General features: G+C 42.2%; 1 protein-coding gene across 2 annotated transcripts in view; it reads right to left on the bottom strand.

Annotated features, from left to right (window-relative positions):
- Nucleotides 1-1,414: 1,414 nt before the first annotated feature.
- The window catches only part of sacm1la (SAC1 like phosphatidylinositide phosphatase a), a 52,021-nt gene continuing 26,722 nt past the window's right edge, over nucleotides 1,415-26,713 (bottom strand). For both annotated transcript variants that reach the window (XM_036145628.1, XM_036145629.1), the window contains exons 9-20: nucleotides 19,444-19,529; nucleotides 19,240-19,326; nucleotides 19,078-19,146; nucleotides 18,917-18,996; nucleotides 18,647-18,745; nucleotides 18,432-18,570; nucleotides 6,047-6,116; nucleotides 5,876-5,948; nucleotides 5,665-5,758; nucleotides 2,966-3,058; nucleotides 2,815-2,872; nucleotides 1,415-2,398 (exon numbers count right to left, since the gene is read on the bottom strand). In XM_036145628.1, the coding sequence (XP_036001521.1) occupies nucleotides 2,262-2,398; nucleotides 2,815-2,872; nucleotides 2,966-3,058; nucleotides 5,665-5,758; nucleotides 5,876-5,948; nucleotides 6,047-6,116; nucleotides 18,432-18,570; nucleotides 18,647-18,745; nucleotides 18,917-18,996; nucleotides 19,078-19,146; nucleotides 19,240-19,326; nucleotides 19,444-19,529 (1,085 nt within the window). In that variant the 3' untranslated portion in view covers nucleotides 1,415-2,261. The remainder of the gene's footprint in view (nucleotides 2,399-2,814; nucleotides 2,873-2,965; nucleotides 3,059-5,664; nucleotides 5,759-5,875; nucleotides 5,949-6,046; nucleotides 6,117-18,431; nucleotides 18,571-18,646; nucleotides 18,746-18,916; nucleotides 18,997-19,077; nucleotides 19,147-19,239; nucleotides 19,327-19,443; nucleotides 19,530-26,713) is intronic.

Consider the following 26,713-nt stretch of genomic DNA (forward strand, 5'->3'; position numbering starts at 1 on the left):
AATCTAAGTATATTTGCAGTGTTCTAACAACATTAACAGGTCAAACTTAATGACATCAATATTTGTAGTGAATTTATTTAAAACGTGACCATAACTGTATGCTTAACTTGCATGTTGTCCACACAATTTATTTTGGATCCCAAATAATTTAAACAGTTATCAAAAAAATATATTTTAATGCAATATTTTGTGCCACTGCCTTAAACTAAAGTGCAGGTTTGCTGGCAAAACCCATAACATCTATCCACTCCATCCAAACAAAAACTACTAATAATGATACATTGCAAAAATATATAATTGACAAAGGCTCAAGAAACCACAGTGAATTATAATGGTGTAAAATTACTGTTATGTTCTTGCATGTTTAATTTTTTGCTTCTTGTGAAAGAAAAACACTGAAACAATTTAGTTTTTTTATCCAACGCTGTCCATTCCAAAATGCTGCATAACCATCCAAAAATCAAGCATCTAACATTATGTTTTCAATTATATTTTTGTAAAAGATCTAAATTTGGTCTTAATAAGCCTACAGAGAAATGCTGCTTAAAGTGTAACTCACCCCAATGTAAAGGCATAACATCACCCCAAGATTAATTTAGAAAAAGTGCCACCAAAGCCTGCGGTTCCATGAGAGAAAGGGCTAAATGTGGGGATGAGTGTGGCCGTCTGGTCAGGATGAGGATAAGTGAAATGTGGAAACATAGAGGGACCAGGGATCTGGTGGTCCGGCCCCCAACAGTTTTTCTGGGTGATGTCACAAAATCTTTTTAAAGGCATACTATGCAACATTTTTCAATTAATTAATGTGTTCCATACCGTTTTGGATGATTAAATGAGTCATTTCAGGTCGAACAAAGGTTTTCTCTGCAGCCCTGGTGGTCTGTGGGGGAAATACCGCACTTGCAATTGCAAGAGCCCTCGGACCCGCACCCACAGGCTCAGAAGTCTCGTGCAAGACCGCAAGAGTCGGTCTTGCTTTACGGCGAGAACTCCATGTGTTTTTGCCCTGCCATTCACTATATGCACGCGCGAAAGCAACAACAAAGAACCGCAAGTTTTTTTTAATTATTATTATTATTTTTATTTTTTTTTGAATGTTGGCGAGGCGGCTGCCGTTGCGTTCGCCTGTCTGCTAAACTCAAAACAACCGCGCCTGGCTTGACGGAGAAACCAGAACAGCTGAGCATCTTTACAACAGTGCACTTTTACTTTCGCCCTCTGGGGGGAGCCTCGCTGGAAAATCAACCCCGGTTGCATAGTATACCTTTAACCAATAGCAATACTCATTCAAAATTTTCATTAAACCTTAGGAGAGTGCCACACAGGCGGTTTTAGACACAGAAGCAGTATTTCAACAAATATGCAGTAATATGTCAAAATATTGCCTGGGATATGTAGACGGCACTATAAAACATCCATGTTAACAGTTTATTAGCAAGAAAAATTTATTTGGCGGTGAGTTACCCTTATAAAAAACTATTAGGCCTCTTTTACACACATTTCACTGTCAATAGTGTTTTGTTTACTTTTTATGTATGTACTAATTAGGAAAAGCAGGAAGAAAATAGTCCTTGTTCCTAATCTCAAAACTCTGAGGCTTAAAATAAAAAAATGGCAATATAAGCTATACCCAATCGGCACAGTTTACGATTATGCAAATCAAAATTGTCTGAAGGCCTTTGATCACACGTTCTTCAAATTAAACTTTATAGGAAGACATTGTTTACTCATTGCAGTATAGCCACATATTTATATTTCACACACAATTTTGTAAACCTTGTTACATTCAAAACTCTGTGTGCATACTTTATATAGAGCTTTTCTAAATGAAGTACAACAAATACATTTAAATATCTTAATGTTTGAGTCCAACACTTTGGGGGTGACAATTCAGGATTAACAACATATCTCAGTAAAATGTATGTAGCACATCAACAAAAAAAGAAATCCTACCCAAAAGGAAATAAACTGTAATGTATTACAAGAATTATTTTCTGTTAGCTGACAAACCAAGGCAATCAAAACAATCTCATGAAACCAGAATATGGAATGACTATTATAGGTACACAAATGTACAGAATAACAAATGGTTGTGGACACACATCTGAAGAACGTTGACTTCGCCGTAGAGAAAACATTTGAAAAACTAAAATCCAGAAAGTAACACAGATAGCAGATTAGTCTAGATCAGATCAGAGAGAGAAAACAGTGAAGATGAGGTACAGGAGCATCTGTTTAACAGAGGCTCCCTACACATACATTCAGTCCATCTTTTCCTTGTGAACCAACTTTGGGGCATCTACAAAGTCTTGGCCATTAAACAGGATGATAGTAGCTGTGATTGCACTGGCGCTCCCCCAGAACATTACATAAGCAAGGGTCTCTGTCCATGTGTCACCTAAAAAAAAAAAAAAACAACCTTCACATTAGCAGTAGAAGCACAAATCCAGCCTCCATCTCAACCATGGATGAAAATTCTCTGAAAGATCTTATATGATAATATCATTTTGGTTGCTGAAGTAGTGCAGAGGCAATACATGCCATTTTTCTGAAAACCCAAAACCCTTATTTGATCACCCAAATACTTAAATTTGAATTAAATGTTTAAAACAAACGTCAATTTGTAGGTAAGACAACTTTATCTACATAACACCTTTCACAGGATAGAAACCACAAAGTGACTGTGAGCACCCATAAAAAAAAAACAGACTAATTTTATCTCCCAGTGAGACAAGAGTCAGTCTGTGAACCAGCAACAAACTGAATTTCCTTACAGAACAAAATAAAGCAGTGTTCACTTGAAGCATCACTTACCAGCCAGAAGAAGAGAAACAATGCACATGGAGAATGCAACCAGCATCACAATGGGCAGCTTCAAAAACAAAATACAAAAGAAAAAGTTGTTTAGTGTGTTAGACCACTCAGGTTCATTGTTATTACTAGGTAGTACACTGATAAGACTCACTGTTAGGAACTTCCAGTCCTTCTTCACACGAAGAGGAGTGGGGCCATCTGACTCATCAACAGCAAAGTTACCCAGGAACAGATCAATAGCATCCTAAAGAACAACAATGCTGCTGCAGCAATTTTATAGTCTTTCTTCAAGTATAAATCAACAAGGAAGCCTTTACTCAGAACCCACCATATTTTACTCACAGTCATGGTAATAAGATGAGAGAGGTACACTACAAAACGTAATGATTAACAACATCTGTTTAATGTTTAAAGAACTTAACACACTTTTTATATCAAGCTCTAAAATAATTTTTTTTTTTACAGAATCTTCCCAATATTGGCGTTTATTCAACATCAGTAACGTTGACAAAAATGTTTGGTAGAATAGAAAAAATGATTTTCACTAAAACGAACCAGTTGTTTTTAAAGTCTCAAGAATCAATCCAATGAACCTAACAGAACCATTCAGGGGTCCGTTCTTCGTACGTCGCTAACTCAGTTAGCTGGATTTGATTGTTGACAATTTGGCATGATCTTGGATCGTTTGGTTCTTCGAAAGACTTCCTGCACTTGTTGTCATAGCAACACGTGCGCCAGCTTAAACCTGCTCGAGAGCAGGCTTATTTCATGTAAACAGGATTAGATTGCAGCTTTATAAGCGGAGGAGATAGGGAAGTCTGTCGTACCTATGTCCATTTTTACGACTGCAACCTGTTGCGGAAGGTGCAAGAATAATTTTAGAGCTTTTCGAATGAATCGCGTATTGCGCAATAGACAGGATCCTTTAGCGCAGCGCGACAGTGTAATGGGGTACCGCGAACGAGCTATTTTTAGAAACGTAACGTCACGATGACGTCACATCACGTGGTACGCAGTGGGGCAAACTCCGGAAACCCGCCGCTGTTTTGCTTTAAAAGAGACGTGCGTTAGCCTAGGTTTTACTCGTTAAAACGACTGCTTTTTCCAAATCTAAGACCATGGTTTATAAACATTGTTGCTATGGAAAGTGCAACAGCGACTCGAGGTACGCTGATCGGCCGCATATGAAGGATGTTTTCTTCAAGAGTGCCAAGGAGAAATGTGTGCGCTTGGCACACCGGTGCGGTCGGCCTACATATGTAGCAAGCATTTTGTCGGAGGAAAGGGCCCAACCGAAGAACATCCTGACCCAATTCCAGCGACATCAAGTCAAGGTAAGAGTATTTTGGTGGCCGACATGTTAATAAAGAAGCGCCTGCTACCATGATAGCATATAGGCTGTCATGGTAGCAGGCGCTAACATGATACCCTGCTACCAGGATAGCTTACTCAAAAACATTTCAAATCAGACAAACATTAAACACGGACGGTGATTACAAAAAAAAACAAAAAAACGGCCGACGACGGCATGACCGCCGCGCATCCCCCACACCTGATATGACCGCCACGCAGGAAAAAAAAAAACAAAGCTTACCGTTCAATCAACTCTGTTCGTTTTCCGGTCTTTTTAAGCCCTCGACACTCAAGCCATCGTTTGAGCTGAAGGTTGGTGTGTTCTTCGACAGTGCGACCAGTAAACCGTGCGCCTGGGACACCGTCTTGGTAAAGTTTAATGGCTGCAAAGTCAGTCATATCGCTGGTTCTGTTGCGCTTGTAATAACTGGGTACTCCGTGCTTCTTTATCTGTGTGCCCTACCTAAGCGGCAAAAGGGGCGTTGCTCTTGAGACGGTGACGTCACGTGCGCGGTACCCCATTGTAGAGAGATTTCTCTTGGTGGCTGTTATAAACAGACAAACACATCATTTAACAGTGGCTTTTAAAGAGGTGTTAGAGCCATAAATAGAAAATATTTAAGTTATTTGTATAATGGTTTGCTTTATATTTTTATAATATTCGGTAAGATTTGTTCAGGCCATTTTATTTTGAAGTTTAGTTTTACTTTTACTTTACTTTTAGATAAATCATTTTTTGTTAAAAATCCCAGTTTGCATGTGTTCTTTACTTCCAGTGTCTAAGGAATGACACCGAAATTAGGATCTCTTGACATAACAAGTGCCTTTTTAAAATAAAGTATAATAATTAAAGGCTACCATTTTGTAGAATATTCTTGTACTTCACTTTTACTTGTTCCCATGTTCTAGTGGGTCCCGTGGAGGCTCTGATATAAAAGAACAAAGTAAATATCAAATTATTAAAATGCAAAAATACATACTGTAGAAAGTGATAGAAACATCTAACATGGACAGCACTTATGCATTTAATTTGTTTGCTACTTTTTGCCAGCCCTCTCTCCTGGCTTTAGCAGACTTTGAAGTGTTCACTGTCGTTTTAATTAATGACTCAAATTCGACATAACCTTCCATTAAAAGCTGTGTTCTGGTTGGGAGAAAAACTGTGGGCGTTCTTTGTTAATGCTGAACAGCCAATAGCAGCGCTGCTGATCAATGTTTCTACTATCGATACATTTCCCCTTTTAAACAGACGCATGAACGCGCAGTTGTCTCAGATAACTCAATCCAGCCATACTAATCGTAGACAACAGGTGTGTTCGAAGAACCCAATTAGCCGGATCATGATTAGCCGGATGAAATCATCTTGGATGTCTCATTTGATCTTGGATGTTTTAAGCAACGTACGAAGAATGGACCCCAGTTTATAGGAAATTATTTTCTTATGATTGTGAATTTTTTAAATCTTTTTGGAATAAATGAATTGTGTGACAGAGGTACTTGTCTGAATCCATCTGAAAAGTTGTTTTTGTAGTAGCGGATCATGGAGTTCCAGCCATCCATCAGCAGTCCCCACTGGGTCCTCTTGCCTGTCCTGATCAATAAATAAACTCGGGTTAAACAACTGCATGATAACAGTAATAACAGCATTGCTGTGGGATTCAAACTAAAATAACATGTTTGTGTGTTGAGGGATGTTTTATTGCATTACCTCGTGAAGTCTGTTTTTAAAGCTCCAGTCCCAGCATACTGCACAGCACATGCATTGGCATTGTCAGCCCATGCTGTTAGAGAGCAAACAAAAACATGAGGATACACTAAGACTTTACAGAATCTACTAATCACATAACACATGCTGATAGTAGAGCATGCAGTGTCTTACCATTTTTGTAGACTTTTTCAAACTCGACCTGCTCTTCAATGCGCTGACCCACATTCAGAACTCCAATTCTCTGTGGAAATTAGAGAGAAATATTATGTACTACTAAATAGTAACTAACTTTCCTGCCCTCTTTAGGAAATCCATCCTATTCACAAGAAAGGTTCTACTAAAAGAAGGAAATTTGGAAATGAAGCCTGACAGAAGTAGGAAGAGATATTTATAGATATTTTGTTGTGTTCTGATGTGTTTTTATTGTGTTTAAGGCTACACTGAGAAGCTAGCACTAACAAGTCACACAGCAATCCTAATGGTCTTTGAGCCAAGTGTTAATGTTTTGGGTTGCATTTTGGGTTGTGTTTACAAACTTTATTTCAATGAGGGTTGAAACACTGACGGTACATTAGTGATGGGTACCGAATTTGTTTTTTTATAAGTACCGACTGAATCCCATCGGTACTACCAAGTACCGATTCAAGTAAAATCAAATGGTACTATAATGTGTATACTCTATTTCTGTTAAAAACAAACCTATTCATAAAATTAAAACCATTAAAATAAAACAAAATCATCACCACTATGTCAACTCTGTTTAAGAAGACAATAACAAGCGTTTGGGCCAGTTACTGTCAGAACTAGAAAGTCTGTTTAAGTTTACATGCCTTCATATGTTTTGGTTTGTGAAATGGAGAGTTTCAGCCGTTCTCTACATTTGTCTATCTTACATGTTTTTTAGTTTTTTTTCAGGAGGCTGTAGACCCGGCTTTGACTCACATCATCCATGCATGTTTCCGTTGCGTAATGATGTATATGAGTTAAAGGCTGTCCGAAATCCGCATAGCAGTCCAAAACTCCTTTCCTACTCACAATAGTGTTCTTACTGTCGAACCCATGAAAGGTCAAGGAACAGCAGCTAGGAGCAGGAGCTATAATTGGATATTTTCAGATGTAGCCAGGGTTTCCGCTATGAAGGCAGAAAGCAACAGGCAAAAAGCTGTGCAGACAAAGTAACCAAGAGCTTTAAAGATGTAGGGATGTATTGGTAGTTAGTGTTTGTGCTTCAGCACATGCCTTTTCCCAATCTTCAGAAGGCAAATTCTCTTCTATGTCTTCGACCCAGTAATTAAGTTTCAGTAGAGAAGACTGAGAGGAGCACTCCACTAACAAGCTATATTGTTTGGAGATAATTGCTTTACCACAGTAATCATTCTTCATTTCGTTTTCCAGGGAGAACATTGAGGGGATTGACACACATTGATTTTGAAATGATTTAATACATTTTCTCACCTGTAGATATTTAAAGTAGTGTTTCTTTGGAATGTCATACCTGGATATTAGCTCTTCAAATGACATGAGGAGCCCATTCTCTAATCCCATGAAATCTCCTATTGTCTTTAACCCTTTTTCTGGCCATTTCGTCTAAATATGTCTTCACCTGGTACCAAATTGAAATCATATTCCTTACTTTGTCTTTTTTTCAGCAGTTTGACTTTTGTTGAATATGTACCGCGGGAGAGAAAGAGAGCAATTTTCAATGTCCATCCAAGGTGGGGGAGACTCATCTGTAAAGTAATACATGATAATTCTCCATTGTGGTGCCCAATAGTACCAGAGTGTATTGGGGCACCTGAGACCTCCTCTATCATACAGTGCCAACAAGAATGATCAACGCAGCCTTTGTCTATTATTCCACAAAAAGTGTATGAAAAATTTCTTCAAGAATGAAAATAAGTTGGCAGGGGGCGACAATGGGATGTACTGAAACAGACACAAATGTTTCAGTATTATATTTAATTTAAGAACGTTAATTCTTGCTATGAGCGACAAGGGCAAGTGATTCCATCTATCTATAGAGGAAATGATAGAGATTACCATAGGGTTATAGTTAACTCCAACAATGTCACTGATATGTGACAAACCTCAAATATGTGAAATTATCTGCCTTTTAGAATTGGAAAGAGGTCCAATTCCAATCCCTATGAAGGAGTTAACATAATGAGGATTTGTTTTTATTTACTTTATATCCTGATATTTTCCCAAATGTGTTTAACAGGGAAAATTGGGAAACTATCTCAGCTTTGTCTGCCCTAATAGAGAATGACATCAGCAGCAAATAAAGCAATTTTGTGTTCCTGTTGGCCTATTGTCAGACCAATTATATTTTTATGAGATTGCACTGCAATGGCAAATGGTTAAATTGCTAGAATAAATAGTAAGGGGGAAAAGGGACACCCCTGCCTACATCCCCATTTAATTTTAAATGGTTTAGATATAACCCCATTTGTTATTATTTCAGCATATGGTTAATTAAATAAAAGTCTAACCCAGTGGCAGAAATTATTCCCAGAGCTAAATCTCTTTAATATCTAAAATAAGTAGGGCCACTCAACTATCAAAAGCCTTTTCAGCATCCAACGATAAAGCAGTATCTTGTTTTCCTTCCAAATTATAAATAATATCAATTTTACATTATGAAATCCCTGTCTACCTACGATAATTCAATTCTGATCACAAGCAACTCTACAATAGACCCCTTGCATCTGACGTCACAGTCACGTGATCGGGGGTGCGCGCCTCCATCTTGGTGGGCACGCTAGCGTGACAGCCCACCACTGCACTGGCACAGTTAGCTTATTACTCGCATGGCCGGCGGAGCGATTGTTCAATATGGTGTAAACCTGTTGCATTGTTGGTTGCGGGAATCGTGCTGGGAGGGACAAAAAGTCGTTTTATAGGTTGCCTACCATAATAGACTGGCAGTGTGCTAACAACGGAACCGCAGGGTTTAAAAAGTTCACCGCTCACGATCTGTGCGGCGCGACGCTGGGACGCGACCGGACTGTACACACTGTTCGTCATGCCCCCTCTGGGACCGCTCGCTGTGGTGGCAGAGGCAGGCGAGCGACGGTGGGTGAACAGGGAACCAGAGCAGGGGGTCGAGCCCAGCTCACGCACCGGCGGCCGCGCGGCACGGTAGGTCGCCCGGCCCGCCCCGCGAGCGGAGGCGTGCCGAAACAGGCGGCCAGCGCGTCACGACCGACGTTCGGGCCCCGCGGGTCCCGGGCCGGGGACGGAGAGGAGCGGAGGTCGCCCCCTCGTAGCTCTGCTTGAACAGCAGGATGCGCTCACGAAAACCTCACGACGGCCGACTGAACAATATTAAACTCACCCTTCCACGGACAACTGCTACATCATTCAGGTAACAAACAGACAGTTCACGTATCCATCTGGCAGTGAACTGTTTGTGCGCTTCCAAACTCTTGTACGCCTTTATCTGATCGCCACTGTACGTTGGGGTGGGTGACAACACAAGGTAGTTCACCAGATCCGCATAGCAAATGGCCAATGGCAATGGCCAATCATCGGGATTGCTAGAAAAATCCATATCAGGAAGAGCCAAAGGGTCCGCATGACCGATCCTTGTACATTTAGCATAGTAAAATGCCTTATCAGAAGGCTGTAACTCATCCACATAAGGCTTGGATTGCATGTTGGTAAGGGTGGCTGCCAACCAATATGGCCGCCACGCAAGGGGTTCTGGGTAACGGAGTCACGTGGTTGCAAGGGGTCTATTGTGCTGCTAAGGGTGGCAGCACGTTAACGTAGCTCTGTAACTTTAATTGAGATTTCTTTTCTTTTTTTTTTTCAAAGTTTCATTCCTGCTTTTCTTGGAAAAATTGTTTTTTGGACAACAGTTTGTTCTTGTATTGGATGCTGTGCGGCAGGATTGATTTTTCCTAATACTTTTCTATATTTTGCGCTTTTGTTATGATGCATAACAATAGCAAAAGGGTGGTTTACAACCGGGAGGAGGTGATTAACATCACAAAAGCAGAAATCATACAACTCAAGCCAGAAATCCCACAAGTTGAAAAGGAGCCGTTGTGGTTGCAGAACAGGAGCAAAGAGAAGAGATAGAGAGAGGGACGAAGTTCAAACTATCTCTGCCATCCATCATCATGGGCAACGTGAGATTGTTAGCTAACAAGTTGGATGAACTTCAAGCCCTGACAAGAACTCGACAAGAGTATCAGGAACGCAGTATTATGTGTTTTACTGTGTTGTGCCATCAAGCCATGAACAAAAATCTGATTTAATTGGGAACAACATCTAACATGAGGAGAAATCAAAATGGGTTGTAAGCAAAGGAATTTGACACATCCATGCAGAGACAGCCTCTCTAAGCAGGGTGCCCTGCTATGGAGCCAGGTTCCACCTCACACTTTACGCTGGAGTAAAGAATCCGTCCATGCCAAAACCAGCTTTTTTATTTTTGTTAGACTGTTGCAGGAAAGCTGGTGCGAGACGGCGCGGAACGGTCTCCTTTCCTCACCAGGCCAAGCTGAGACGAGGGGTTGAGTTTCACAACCCCTCAGGTTGTGAAACTCAACCCCTGTTATTTCTCTGCCAAACTCAGGTTTGGCAGAGAAATAACAGGGAAAGTTAAATGGGTTATTTAGAAGGTTACTTTCACAGTATTTTTGAAACACATGGAGCTAACAGGGTAGCTCCCGCTAGCATTCTTTGAGCCATGCAATTGTGATGTAATTTGAGTGTGTTTTAATGGTTCTAACAAACGTTATCTCCACAAGGGTTTTATACATCGATGGGATATTAATGTTTGTGTTTTCCGGTCTGCTCATTACGACCAGAATAAAGCCTAAGCTTTTTAAAGTTACCGGCGCATGTCCACTAGCATAATTGCTATTAGCTTCCGGTGACTTCCGCTTTCACGGATATACAACTACGGATCGTTTCAAACATAAGGTTTGTCTCCACCATCGTTCGATAGTGCTATGAGCGTTATTACTGCGTTAATATGGAATATTAATGTTGATTTGATCATGTTTTTGTATAACTTTAGGATTACCCGACTTTAGCGACCGATCACTACAGCGATAACCCTAACCTCCCGGAGGTATAATCACATTAATAAAATCAAGAGTTCTAGAAGTTTACTGATGTTTACTGAGAAAATCATTCTTTAAAATGTTATTTCATCAAATAATGTTTTGTTTAACTCAGGATTTGCATTTTGAATGGGTTGAAACGCATACCAAATGTTGTTCTGAATTAGCTAAACTAATTTAACCTCAATTCATATTGTTTAAGATGAATTTTGGTTATTTAACTCAGACCTGCAGTGAACCAGGATTCACTGAATTATTCTGATGCTGACGATGATGATCAACCACTTTTATTAGCGTTCCAAGCCCGCAGTGCAGAAAGAACGAGCTATGCAAGGCATAGCCGTTTGTCTGCTGTGTGAGCAGAGAACCCTATTGTTTTTCGTTCGTTTTTACATTATTTATTCTTCTTATTCTCTGCTGAAACGCGTTGTGCGGCCCATGCGGACTTGTGACGAATCTATATATATATATATATATATATATATATATATATATATATATATATATATATATATATATATATATATATATATACATACATACATACATACATACATACACATATATACTGTTTATTCACTTCGGTCTAACAAAGCTCTGATGCTATCACAGAACAAACTTGAACGTGTAGACCTGTATCTCTCTACCTAATATTAGAAAAATCACATTCTAATCAAAAATATAAACAATATCTTTTCATCTTATCCCTCGAGTCCCTCAATTTAAACAAAAATAAGCCGCACAGTGCTGAGGCATCTTTAGTGTCTTCAGCTTGCATCAGCAGGATAGGGTAGCAGATCGACCACCCCAAGATGGCGGCCGTAATTCCTGCGCAGCGACAGTCAATGCGGGGTCTACTCTTATATTATGTCTATGGGAAAAGTGGCCTGGGTAGTTCCGTTCTATTAAAAATGTTGTTTTACAGGTGTTTGCAGGGCTTGCCAAAGCTAACAATTAACAAAGTACATCGTATTTGTAAGGCGGGATCCAAAGCCCCGTCAAGCAAACTGAAAAAAGGATTCACATTCTATTGTGATGTTCTCTGGATGTTCATCTTATTTCTGTTAATAGATTCTTGAACTTGAAGAGAAGTTATCACTCATTTATTCTATATGTATGCAGAGTTTGCTGGTAAAAGAACACCAGTGCTCGAATCATCCCTTTTAACTATTGTCCTTATATGAGCTCTTGAACTGATATTCACCGAACAATACCTAACATTTATTAATATTTATTAAACATTAAATAATTTTTGTTCCTGTGCCAAAGAGGCCGCGTCCTAGCGGCCCTCAGGACTACAGACCGGTGGCACTGACATCCAATATCATGAAGACCTTCGAGAGGCTAGTCCTGGAGCAGCTAAGGCCCATGGTCAGACCCTTCACTGATCCATTACAGTTTGCCTACCAGCCCCCCCTGGGAGTTGAGGACAGCATCATCTTCCTGCTGAGTCTACACTCATCTAGACAAGCCGGTAAGCACTGTGAGAATCATGTTCTTTGATTTCTCCAGTGCTTTCAACACCATCCGTCCGGCTCTACTGGGTGAGAAGATGACTGCAGTACAAGTGGAGCCCCCCCATCATGTCCTGGATTGTTGATTACCTGACAGGCAGACCACAGTATGTACGCCTACAGAACTGGTGAGCAACACTGGGGCCCCTCAGGGGACTGTCCTCTCCCCCCTCTTCACCTCAGACTTCAACTATTGCACTGAGTCCTGCCACCTTCAGAAGTTTTCTAATGACTCAGCAATAGTTGGCTGCACTGAAAAGGGTGATCACTGTGGTGGGCAACTTTGGACACTCTGACGACCGTGGCAGAGGAGGATGATGCTGTCCAGGCTTCAGTCCATCTTGGACAATGTCTCACACCCTCTCCATGACACACTGGCCTAGCAGGGGAGCTCCTTCAGCAGAAGACTCCCATTACACAGATGCACCACAGAGCGGCACAGGAAATCATTCCTGCCTGTGTTCATCAAACTCTACAATGCCTCCCTCTGAGAGTCAGACCCCCCCCCCCCTGTAATTCTGACACATAATTATAGAATTATTGACATTTATCCATTCTTTTTGCTCTCTTTTGCACATTGCCATTATCACTTTATTTTAGATCTGTAAATGATAGATAGATAGATAGATAGATAGATAGATAGATAGATAGATAGATAGATAGATAGATAGATAGATAGATAGATAGATAGATAGATAGATAGATAGATAGATAGATAGATAGATAGATAGATAGATAGATAGATAGATAGATAGATAGATAGATAGATAGATAGAGTTACATATGTATAAATATTTATATTTCTTTTGTGGAAAATGTTTTATATATATATAATTATGTTTGTATATCTGGAGCGTGTAACAAAATTAATTTCCCTCTGGGATTATTAAAATACTTCTGATTCTGATCTGAACAGTGTGTAATTGCACAACAACTAAGACATGGCTGCAGGATCATATCCCTGACTCCAATGTCTCTCTGCAGGGCTTCCTGTCTATATGAGCACACAGAGATTTAAAGAGCAGCAAGAAAAAGAAAGGAGGTGGATTGGCAGCGCTTGTCAACAACAGATGGTGTCACCCAACACATGTTACTGTGAAGTGTCTTCTCTGAAGTCCAGATATTGAATTATTGGCAGTAAGTTTTTGTCCATATTATTCGCCAAGAGAGTTTACCAGTGTTGTTTTGGTGGTTGTTTACATTTCACCCTTACATTCCGTTGACCCCAGGATACAGACAGCATCCCAATTCTTTTGTGGCAATATCTGGCCTCATTCTCTGCTATGTGCTGCCAATGTTTGTCAGCTGCTCTACCAGAGAAAACAAGACATTGGATTTATTTAACACAAAAGTCAAGGATTCATATATTTCCAGATCAAGACATTTTCTGGGTAAATCAGATTACAACCTTGTTTTTCTCATCTCAGATTATAAAGCCCTTGTAAATAGACTACCTGGTCTCAGGAAGCTGAAGAAGCCCTACCAGGTTGTTTTGAAAGTACCGATTGGATTTCTCTCCACGAGCCACATGGAGAGGATATAAATGCCACGACTGAGTGTGTGACCGACTATATGAACTTCTGTGTGGACAGCATCATCCCTATAAGAACTGTAAGATGCTTCCCTAATAACAAACCCTGGATCACCGGTGACCTGAACAAACTGACCCACATACCTAATAATTTCCAGGGATTTTCCCCTTGATCTTAAAATGTCTGTTTAAGACTCAAAAGATGTGAGGCTGCTCTCGAGGCAGAAAGTTTGTTATACTGTGTTCTCAGTAGCAAAAGATTTTCGGTGGATGTTTGGACTTAACGTTTAATAATAATCTCTTTCAACTAACTCAATTACTGTTAGTTCTTTTGTTTTATGATAGGTTTGTTTTGCCTTATAACTCGCAAAACAAATTATTTGCCCTCTTATATGGGCCTGAAAGGCTTTCCATTTTGAAGTGGGTGATGTTTCATCTGTATTGGTTTCAATAAAGATGTGAATTTGGCCATCTATGAAAGATATGTTTTCTGAGTCTAGAACCAGTTAAAATCCCCTGCTATAATATAGCAACAAGACATAGATGAAATTATAATGGCAGGCATACACTGTGCAATATTTTCAATCATTATACTCAGATACAGCTCAAACTGTACAACGAAACTGCAGGGTTTAAAAGTTCACAGCTCTTGATATCTGTTATTACACTGTACACCCTGATGCGATCTGACTGCTCACACTGTACGGAAGTGTCAAAGCTCATTGTTAAACATTAGGCTCACTAGAACGAAACGTGCTGCCTTGGCAATTCTACGAGTTGCTCCTCCGTAGTTTCACTCCATGTCACACGTATTGCCGCCATGCTTCTCTTTTCACTCCTATGTTTTCGTCTAAAAAAAGAAGAATTCCCTTGTTTGCACGTGTGCAGTGCGTGAGGTTGGGGGAAATCGGCTCATAGAAGCTTGTAGCTCTGCTTCAACAGCTGGATGCACTGACAATCACCTCACAAGGACCAACTGAATTTCAAACATGTCTGATTTTTATCCGACCGTATGATTCCTGATCAGGAGGTTGTCGTGAGAGGCTAATCACACCTCGTTATCCACCTCCCCACGATGCAGGACACACAATGAAGCTTAAACTCGGCCCGATCCAAAAAATTCTTGCACGACTGAAGAATCAATTGTACAGTGTATGCCCAGTTTAAAGAAGAGATTATGAAAGAACTTGGGGTCTTCAGTGTTAGAAGCATAAATATTTATCAAATTTATCTTTTCCGTAATAATAATTGTCTAGCCAATCAGGACGCAGGGCTGGAGTTTCATAGATGTGACGTATTGGATAAGCGATCGTGACGTGAGACTGTTTTGATTCAGATAGCAATGGCGGCTTGCATCGAGGAAGCAAGCGTTAACATTGATGCTGCTATTTCTTCCGTGTTGTCCAATCTACCTAATATTGTTTCATTAAAAGAACATCAGAGAACGGCTCTGAAGGCTTTTGTTGGTGGAAACGATGTTTTCACCCTTCTCCCGACCGGATTTGGCAAGTTTTGTTTTCCGGGGCGCGCCCGTGGCGGAGCGGTTAGCGTGAACCATATTAGGAGGCCTTTAGTCCTCGACGTGGTCGGCCCGGGATCGACTCCGACCCGCGGCGCTTTGCCGCCTGTGTTCCCCCCTCTTCCCGTCAGCTCACTGTCAATAAAACGCGTTTCCTGTGTCGCTCTCATTGCGTCACGGGTTAGCTTTGGTGTGAGTGGTTGAAATAGCACGTCGATAAAGAAAAGATGACAAACAAGTGGCTTATCCAATCATACGCAAGGATTTTTGATAAGGCCCAGACTTCAAAAAAGGCAATTCCTATGGAGAGGTCCCAGATGAATGTGAGTGGAGCTAGGCGGAGCGAAATCTATTTGGCTAGAGTCAGGCAGGGCAGTCAAAAGTAGCCGGTCAACGGCGGCAAATCGCCGTCTATAGCAGCTCTTGTCGCCGCCTAAATTTCCCCGATTATACATCCCAAAAATCACTTTTGCATCTGTCTCCACTGAGAGCAACATTAACGAGTGATTGGGTTCCTTTTTCCAACCGAGATGCTACTTTTCCGATCAAAACACAGACCGGTGTTATGCCGAAAAGTGCATGCCTGCCGAGATATGCGTCCCCTGTCGCGGGAGCGCGCCTCGCTCTGTACAACTGAATATCGACAAAGAAAACAGATTAAAATGTGACCAACGCAATTACTTGTTATTAACTTAATGATATCAAAACTTTTTAGTAAACCTCTTGTGGGGAAAAAAACTAGTTATTTGGCAGATTTGTTTACAAAATTACGGGTGTTATCCATCCATCCATTTTATGATCCGCTTAATCCCTCATGGGGTCGTTAACCGGGCGAGAGGCGGGGTACACCCTGGACAGGTCGCCAGTCTGTCGCAGGGCTACGGGTGAGTCACAACATTAAATCCAAAGTTTTTATCCGAGGTACGGCTGATTTATTTGTTGTGGTCTCTTGTCATTCACACACAACAATAAACCATGAGAGCAGACATGAGTTTTGAAACCGCAAAGCTTTGTCTTAAGCGGAAGATCAGACGTGCATCTACACAGCACAGCGTTCATAGACCAGTGTGATGCCTTCACGAGCGTCAGAAAGCTATGGTGCATTCAGGAGCATGGGACATTTCAAACTTACAAGGAAAGAGGCATGAAACGGAATAGAACTTAACTCATACAGTAAGGTATTTATCCAGAAAAAGCGTGGGCTTTCTTACAATACTGAATGCTCTATAATTGTATTTCTGCTATTTTTTGATTATGCACATCTATTAGGTTTTTATTCTGAAAAATCTATAATATTACATATATTATAATATAATATTACAGCAGCAAATTATCAAAGTTTTTCAGGGGATGCATTTTGTGTTCGTCTCTAGAATCTTCGCCGATGATATATCGTGTGTGTGATGAGTGCAAGTGAAATTAAACTGAGATGAGATTTCGAAAGAGCGATATGACTGAAATAAATTCAACATGTAAATTCAATTTTAAATTCCAACCCTGTATTTTTATCATAAATTCAACTTTGTTCGTGAAGAAACGATCGTTTTTATAACAGAACTGTGAATAATAATAATAAGATGAATAGACCTCACCTAATCTGATCTGTTTTATGTGGTGCTAGTAATTCAAATTAAACTAATTTTATGCAAATGGAGATTACCTTACCTTGTTAAAACATGATGATAACATCATGGGAAAAAATAATGTTTTAAGAATAATAATAAAAAACAAAGGTTGTTTTTCTGAAGAAATGATCATTCACATTTTTTGCCTTTTATTCAATTTGAAACATGCACTTGACTCTATTGTTTAAAGAATCACCTGTCTTGAAAGCTTCCAAAATACATCAGGGAGACTATTTTTCAAAATTCTCCCCTCTGGGGCTTGGGCACTGGCATAAGTGCACCCTCCTACCTGATAGTGTGTGGCCTGCTACTGTAAAAAAGTTTGACTGCCCTGGTCAGGTTAAACCCCTCTTACCTGAGATGTAAAAGGTGCTGAATATATACAGCCCTGCCACCTCCTCCCTACCTTAGCCTCCTTACTAGATAACAGGTGAGTTTATAGAAAATAAGTAAGTATCAGAGTGATTTTTTTAGTTTTTGCATCCCTCTGCAGTTCCAAGAAGATATTTTAATTCTTAACCCACCTGACATCCCCTCTAACATTGAATGGGCTTCCCACTGTTTAATTATTTAAAGAAGAAGAAACTGCCATTATCGAAACCTCTCTTTTGTACTTTTGTGTGTCGTCTTTACCAGCTTTCCTGTGACAACTGTCATAAACAAACACCGGTAGATGGTCACTGGAATGTAAGTAAAGCCCGGTGCCTGCCAGGCTTATAATACGCTGGGGGGAACCCTGAATGAGAACCATATGTTCTGTAGATACAGCTAACCAGAACATTTTTCTTGTTTTCTATACAAACATCAATTGTTATACATTCAACTATGCCCACTATCACCTTTGTTATTTTATCCTTAACAAGAATTTGTACTTAATTTAGTTCACCCAGTTTAAAATACATTGATTCATTTAAATATTTGTGAACTAACTTCACAGCTCCAACTTGAAGTAGTTTTTGTTCCTTTATCATAATTTGTCTGAAATAAAACACAAAAAATATAATAATCAGAATCATCATTATTCAGCCATGATTGTTTACAGTTCTCACACAAAGTGCAGGTGAGATTTACCAGGAATTTTCTTTCCTCTCTTTAAGCAGCACAGAAGAAAAACCCAGAGTAATACTGAATTACTGCCACATAGTCTTATTCACCTATATCACATTTCTTATAACTTAGTTTGTTGTTTAACTAGGTATACAGAATATTGGTTCAGACCATCGTCATTGAGAAGAGGATTGATCCTTTCACCATCTTTCTTCTTCCCAAATGAGAAGAGGTGAACATACCTGAAGTTGAGACTGAAGTGAACGTCTGGCCAGCAGGCTCTGAATTACATTGGTCCTGTCCAGGCAGTCCATGCAATTACTCCTGAAAACTCCTTTCTGCTGGGTCAGTATCTTTCCATCCGAGTTCACCATAAAGTAGCTAGACACAGAGAAAATTCTCAACACCTCTTTACAGTATGTATCTTGAGCTACCAACAGCTTGGTAGTTCAGTTACCCATATTCATCTTGTGTCTCTGCAACAGCATCCACCAAGATCTGAAGCCGGTCCCATCTCATGTGACTGCACTCTTTGTGAAAGTCGAAGGCCAAGTAACTGAGGACAATGAACATAATGTTAAAAGTTGAATGACCACTCTCAGGCACAGCTAATCTGAAGTTATCTTTAGAAAGAAAAACTGACAACTTTAACTGCTTTGTTAGACATTTTGTTGCCTCTGAGTGAAAAAGGGACCGTAAAACCTTAAAAGCAATGAATGGCACTTACTTGAGCATACCATTGTTCAGACCAGACGACATTTTGGCAAACTCTTCTTCTAGCGGCTTCTCTGAGCCTTTTTGATTCACCTGGACAAGAAAGTCAAAATTGGCCTTAAATGTATACAGTCAGATTATTCTTAGCTCAATGTTTAATTTGAATGTCCTCACCAGGTTTAGAACAGTTTGTTTTCCATAGATGAGCAGCTGAGAGTCAAAGTGCCTCTGGAAACCATCCATCTGTATACATTCATCAAATGGCTACCATCAGATTGTCAATTCTACCCTGGTTAAAACCAAAGAAATCAGACAACAAGAAATGGTGGTTCTTACATGATTCATGGTTTTGCTGATTACAGGTTTAGGTTTGTACTTCAGGTTGGGCCTCTGGCTCCAGTAAAATGGCATAGAACCTCGTGTCTGTAAATGAAAATAGATTTTAGTTTCTGAAATGTAGTTATATATCTAACGGTTTTCAAAAAAATGAAAAACAAAAAAAACACCCAACTGTAAGAATAAATTTACTTACAAACTTACCTGGACAAATGAAGCCTTTGCTCCCTCATACAAAACTATCTGCTCAGTTTCCACAAAGTTAGCAGCATGGCCTTCAGAATCAATGCCTGTTGAAACAATAACATCTCAAATCTGTCAAAGGAAGTAGAACCACACTATCTTGTGCTGAAGAAGACTGCGTACTTCATTTCCATTGTTAGCCGCTACATTGTACACAAGGGCTGAGTCAAAACGATTATTCAGTCGCAATTGCAAATTTCATCAGCTAGCCAATTTTCCAAATTGGCATAAACATTAGGGCAGTGTTAAAATATTGATTTTGCAATTATAAATAAATTCTTATTCCTAAAAATCGATTCATAAAACCAATATTTTTCACTGTGTGAGCCGCCATTACTTACGCATGAGTCCGCGCTGACAGGCAGGCGCAGAGTTCAATTTTTTCGACTGAGTATGCGGTGTTACACTAAACTGTTCGGCAGCATTAAGTCTTCACATTGAATTGTTTCATATGTGACACGGAGCTTGATACACTGAGCTGTTCCATGTAAGCGGCAGTGCTCCCGGATTAGGTGGTTTTCATTTTTATTTTATGGGTATAATTTGCTTTGGGTGGGTGGACATAATTTAGGCAGATATGGAGTCAGTTCGGTGGTTTTTGAGTAAACATTAACTTCGTGATTTCATCATTAGACATTGGTTCATAGTAGTTATTGGGGCAATTTGACTCAACCAGGTACTGACCGTGTAAGACACGCATTTCCCTGACCGCACATGCACAAACACACCACACATGGCATTCCTCACGCAAAAAAATAACAAAACCCATCTTGGCTGCGGATGACCTTTTCATAGCACTGTTCAATCAGAGCTCAGTCTAAAACCCTCCTTTTGCAGAGGTGTTTCAGCTTCTTTCATAGCTTGTGGCCATCAGTAATTCCTGCTGCAGTTAGTGTTAGAGCAGCAGAAGAGTGATCAGTTATAAATAATTTTGGTCTTAACTTTATTGAATGATTATTATTATTATTATTATTATTATTATTATTATTATTATTATGTACATTTGGGGTCTGTTTCATTTGATCCATTCATGCGGGTCTATCTAGAAACAAAATGTTTTACGATCTGTTGAGTAGGACAAGATGTTGTTATCCCAATAGATACCGAAGGCACCAACGAGCCACTGGCCATGAAGTGAGTGATGGCATCCCTTGGGTTCTCAAGTGGGCGCCCTCCTGTGTTTCGCTGATAGGCCCACGACACATCCAGAGGGTTCAGCAGTGAATCCCAGCGTCCTAGGTTCACTCCCATCAACCATCACACGCTTAAGCCCCAGGCCAGGTCCTTCCTCTTGATCCACAGCCACTGGCCTTGGAGAGGTCCTTGATTGCCTGCCTGTGGGCTTTCCCTCGCACCTCCATCTCCCTGAGTAGCCTAGTTGTTGAGCTGGCTATGAATCCCCTGCAGCCTACTTTCACCGCGCGTACCTTCACGTTTCATCCTTGCTGTTGGGCTTCTGCTGCAAGATTCGTGTATCTCAGCTTCTACCGCTCATAGGCCTCCTCTATGGCACCCTCCCAGGGTACCATGAGGTCAATGATGTACACCAGCTTGAGTGACGAAAACCACAGAATGAGTTCTGGACGCAGGTTGGTGGATGCAATTTCCGGTGGAAAGCACAGCTTTTTGTCCAGGTCTGCCAGCATTTTCCAGTCCTGTGCTCTGCCCGGCTGCCCAATGTCAGCCCTACTGGTGATGGTGAAGCTGGCTTGACCCTCTCGAACAAAAAGTGTTGGCTGCCGGTGGGATGGAGGCGGGGGGAGCGCATTTGCACTCATCCGCTGGCATTCCAGCACTGCTGCAATACTTCTGAGCACCTGGTTGTGTCACCAGGTGTAGCGACCTTGGGTAAGGCTGGTCTTGCATCCCACCAAGATGTGCTTTAGTGTTGTTGGGCTTGGGCACAAGGAGCATGTGGGGTCATCGCCATACCATTGGCTTAGGTTTGCAGGTGACGGTAAAACATCATAAGCAGCTCTGATGGTAAAGCTTGCCCTGAATGCCTCCATCTCCCATAGATCTTTCCAGGAGAGCTTTCTTTTCTCAACTCCTTCCCATGCCATCCACTTTCCTTGCTTTGCCTGTGCCACGGCTTGTGTGCTCCTTGCTGCTTCCTCTTCCCGCCGTACCTCTTGGACCACCAGCTTGCGCTTCTGAGCTGGATTGGCCTTGTTCCAAGTTGGTCTGTGAGTGCCACTCCTCCCCTCCTGAACATGTCCCACAATGTCCCGGTGTCGGAGTGCTGCCTTTGCCTGCTCTGTAGCAGCTAGCGGGGTCCACTTCCTCCCAGTGGCCAAGATGGGTGCTGCTTGGGACACAAGTGGGTCCCTAGAGTCTTGGAGCGTCATTTCCAGTCTAACCTTGGCACACTTGTACTCTGCCAGGCTAGTGATGGGAAGTTCCAGCATTCCTCTGCCATAAAGCCCAATGCTACTGAGGCACCTGGGAAGGCCAAGCCACTTCCTGGCATAGGCGTTGACCAGCCTCTACAGTTTTTCCACCTTTGAGAGTGGAACCTCATAGACGGTTAGTGGCCAGGGGAGACGTGGCAGGAGTCCATACTGCATACACCAGAGCTTGAACTTGCCAGGAAGCAAGGTTCTGTCGATGCACTGGCTATGTCCTTCCTGAGCTGCTCTTCTTCCTCTTTGTCTTTGAGGGAGGCATCATACCATCACCCCAGGCTCTTCACAGGCTTCTTGGTGACCGTTGGAATGGGTTCATCACCAATATGGAAGCAGTGGTCCGACAGCCTCCCCTTGACGATGGAGATGCTCCTGGACTTGCTTGGCTTCTAAAGCAGACAGCTTATTGGACTCAGGAAGGTGGAGCTTTTGTTGCAGCAGACAGAATTTTCGTATTTTCGTCAGAAATCTGGAAATGACTTGTTTAGAGGTGCAATATTGAGTGTAAATGTTGTGAATGGAGTTTGAACAGATGTGAGTTTCCCCATATTAGGCAGTCTCGATATGTTGAAACAAAGGGAGAACAGTTGTGTGTTTTTTTCCCTGTTTTAAGTTAAAACATTAACAATAAAGTGTCAACATTCCTCTTTCACTTTTTAACAAAAGTAAAACATCTCTACTTCCATGTCCAGTCAATTAAAAATGAGACAGAGTTGACTTGATCCGCTACCCCTGCATCGCTCTCCATGCAGGGGATACAAATACCAGGTGACACAAATACCAGGTGACAGCTTTGCCATTGCAGCAAAACTGAAGTGCCGCCACGCTCTGAAAGTTTACCATAATCTCATGCTTAACTTTCCATAAAATATTTTTTGTTGGATTGTGGCTTTCTAAAACTGTTGTGCGTTCAGGGCTGATCATACAGAACATTATTTGATTGGTGGGTTTTTGTGTGTTCTGGTGGTTTTTAACAGATTCTTGGGCTGAAAAACCTCAACCCTATGCGGCAGCACTGGCAGGCTGCAAGGACATGCAGCATCACAGTCCCTCTCTCACATATGTGCAGGAGTGCCTGCTGGAAAAAAAAAATAAACGTCTCTACATGCTCTACTAGTAAAGCTAATGAAACATTTTACCATCCTTTTCCCCCACATCGCCTTGCTGGGAAAAGGTGTGGGAATTGTATGAATTTGTCACAAGAAACGTAAGCAACACGTACACTTGATTATGAAGGTAAAAGGTCCGGGGAGAGTATGTGCGGCTCACAGTATCTGCGAGCCGCACAGTATCTGCGAGCCGCACATATGTGCACAGCACGCCCAAGTATGTGGGAGCTATAATATTGTGTTTTTATCAGTAAAGCACACTGAGAGCAGACTTTAGCTTAACAACCACGTTAGTCTATTAGTTCTTTTTGTCAAAGCAATTGTCTCAACATTTAGGAAGAGGTCTTTGTCCTTACAGCCGCCATTAGGTATTATTACTTTATTAATTTGCAGTTAAATGTTAATATGATACTAATATCAAGATGTCGCACAACTACACAGTCATGAAATTCAGTTAACAGCTAAAATGTTTTTAATAGCAGCAATCCTAATTGGGATCGGATCAAATCACATTGAAAAAAATGTATTCCAAATCTTGAGAATCAGTATCCAATCGACCACTTACCCTGAGCTACCACTATAGTTATGCTGCTATAGGCTTATGCTGCTCGAGGACATCAGGATCTATTTTGTCACTGCCTACTGTTCTCCAATTTGCATTGTTTGTTGTTATTTTAGCTTTTAACTTTTTGTTCTGTCATTTTTTTCCTTTCATAGTAAGTACACCTGGTCTGGCATTCTGTTAGCTGTGACATCATCCAGAGAAGACAGCTCATCCTCTATTACCATATAAAATAGAAGCAGAGATTGATCCAAGAATCCTTTCTGTGTTTTTTTTGTCTCTCTTATTGTGTCTCTGCTCTGTCTTCTCTAACCCCCAGTCAGTCGAGGCAAATAACCATTCACACTAATAATGATGATGATGATTATGATCACAAGAAACTTTTGCATCACCTCCCAGAAGCTGGAAAGAAAACAGACCAAAACATTTTTCACACCTCACTTAGTAACTCAAGGAATTATTTTAAACTAAATATTTTAGGCTAAAGTATTAAACTGTTTATCGGTTGTTCTTTTTTCTTCAATCCCACAGTTATGTTTAATAATTTCTGCCAAAAGCTGCAGCATTTTGATTTAATCCATCTGAATGCAGCATTTGCAAGCCTTACTCTGATTGGATGGAAAGAAACTTCTCTGTGATTGGCTGGTGAGGTGGACAGTTTTTGAAGTCACGAGCGCACAGACAGAGTCGAGCGAGCGCACAGCTGGTGTTGAGCGTGGAAGGATTGGGTCGAGTGCGCAAGCAGACACGGAACTGACCGCGAGGATAGTGGGTTGAGAAGAGTTTATCAGATTTGAGCACGCACCAAACAGGTTTTGAGCGCGCGCGTAATTTGTAAACGCTGAATTTTTGTCTCACTGCGCGCTCAAACAACGGCACAAATATCGCTCCAGAAGTTGGTATACAGAATGATGAATGAAAAATAAGTGGGTATGCGCCGTATACCCGCATATACCCTGAACTACACCACTGCCTGTCCGACATCATGCGAGATCGTAAAGCATTGACACCCATTATGCAAAGCTTCATTTTTTTTACAAACACGGCAAAATCGTTCGTCATCTTTACCGTCGACAGGCTGCAGACATGTCCCGAATTCCTCGTTTTCAATCCACTTTTGTTGAAATTTGCATTTTCCCCATTCCTCTAGCTCTTTTCTCTGCCTCAAGCTTCTTTTCCGAATATTGTAAAAACATATGGCGTTCCGATCCTCGGCTGCAGAAGCTGGCTCTTGGGACGTAGAATGTCACCTCTCTGGTGGGGAAGGAGCCTGAGCTTGAGAGTTTCCGAGTAGAGATAGTCGGACTCACCTCGACGCACCGCTCTGGCTCCGGAACCAGTCTCCTTGAAAGGGGCTGGACATTCTTCCACTCTGGAGTTGCCCATGGTGAGAGGCACCGAGCTGGGGTTGGCATACTGGTTGCCCCCCATCTCGGTGCCTGCACGTTGGGGTTTTCCCCGGTGAACGAGAGGGTGGCCTCCCTCCGCATTCGTGTGGGGGGACGGGTTACCCACCCTTTTTGGAGTCCTTGGAAGGGGTACTGGAGAGTGCCCCTCCTGGGGACTCCCTCGTTTTGCTGGGGGACTTCAACGCTCACGTGGGCAATGACAGTGGGACCTGGAGGGGCGTGGTTGGGAGGAATGGCCCACCTGATCTGAACTCGAGTGGTGTTTTGTTGTTGGACTTCTGTGCTCGTCATGGATTGTCCATCACAAACACCATGTTCAAGCATAAGGGTGTCCATATGTGCTCTTGGCACCAGGACACCCTAGGTCGCAGTTCAATGATCGACTTTGTTGTCGTTTCATCTGACCTGCGGCCGTATGTCTTGGACACTCGGGTGAAGAGAGGGGCGGAGCTCTCCACCGACCACTACCTGGTGGTGAGTTGGCTCCGATGGCGGGGGAGGAAGCCGGTCCGACCGGGCAGGCCCAAACGCACTGTGAGGGTTTGCTGGGAACGTCTGGCAGAGTCCCCTGTAAGGCGGAGCTTTAACTCCCACCTCCGGGAGAACTTTAAGCACGTCCCGAGGGAGGCGGGGGACATTGAGTCTGAATGGACCATGTTCCACGCCTCTATTGTTAACGCGGCTAGTTGGAGCCGTGGCCGCAAGGTTGTCGGTGCATGTCGCGGCGGCAACCCTCGAACCCGCTGGTGGACACCAGCGGTGAGGGAAGCCGTCAAGCTGAAGAAGGAGTCCTACCGGGCTTTTTTGGCCTGTGGGACTCCGGAAGCAGCTGATGTGTACCGGCAGTCGAAGCGGCAGGCGGCTCGGCTGGTCGCCGAGGCAAAAACTCGGGCGTGGGAAGAGTTCGGAGAGGCCATGGAGAAAGACTTCCGTACGGCTTCGAAGCGATTCTGGTCCACTATCCGGCGTCTCAGGAGGGGGAAGCAGTGCAGTACCAACACTGTTTACAGTGGGGGTGGTGTACTGCTGACCTCGACTCGGGACGTTGTGCGTCGGTGGGCGGAATACTTCGAAGACCTCCTTAATCCCACCAACACGTCTTCCATTGAGGAAGCAGAGCCTGAGGACTCTGGGTCGGGTTCTCCCATCTCTGGTGCTGAGGTTGCTGAGGTTGTTAAAAAGCTCCTCGGTGGCAAGGCCCCGGGGGTGGATAAGATTCGCCCTGAGTACCTTAAGGCTCTGGATGTTGTGGGGCTGTGTTGGTTAACGCGGCTCTGCAACATTGCGTGGACATCGGGGGCAGTTCCTCTGGATTGGCAGACTGGGGTGGTGGTCCCCCTATTTAAAAAGGGGGACCGGAGGGTGTGTTCCAACTACAGAGGAATCACACTCTTAAGCCTCCCTGGTAAGGTCTATTCAGGGGTTCTGGAAAGGAGGGTCCGTCGGATAGTCGAATCTCGGATTCAGGATGAGCAGTGTGGTTTTCGTCCTGGCCGTGGAACACTGGACCAGCTCTATACCCTCAGCAGGATTCTTGAGGGGGCATGGGAGTTTGCCCAACCAGTCTACATGTGCTTTGTGGATCTGGAGAAGGCATTCGACCGTGTCCCCCGGGGGATCCTGTGGGGGGTACTCCGGGAGTATGGAGTACCGGACCCTTTAATAAGGGCTGTCAGGTCTCTGTACGACCGGTGTCAGAGTCTGGTCCGCACTGCCGGCAGTAAGTCGGACTCGTTTCTGGTGAGA

The sequence above is a fragment of the Fundulus heteroclitus genome, chromosome 13 (assembly GCF_011125445.2).
Source record: "Fundulus heteroclitus isolate FHET01 chromosome 13, MU-UCD_Fhet_4.1, whole genome shotgun sequence".
Taxonomy (NCBI): domain Eukaryota; kingdom Metazoa; phylum Chordata; class Actinopteri; order Cyprinodontiformes; family Fundulidae; genus Fundulus; species Fundulus heteroclitus.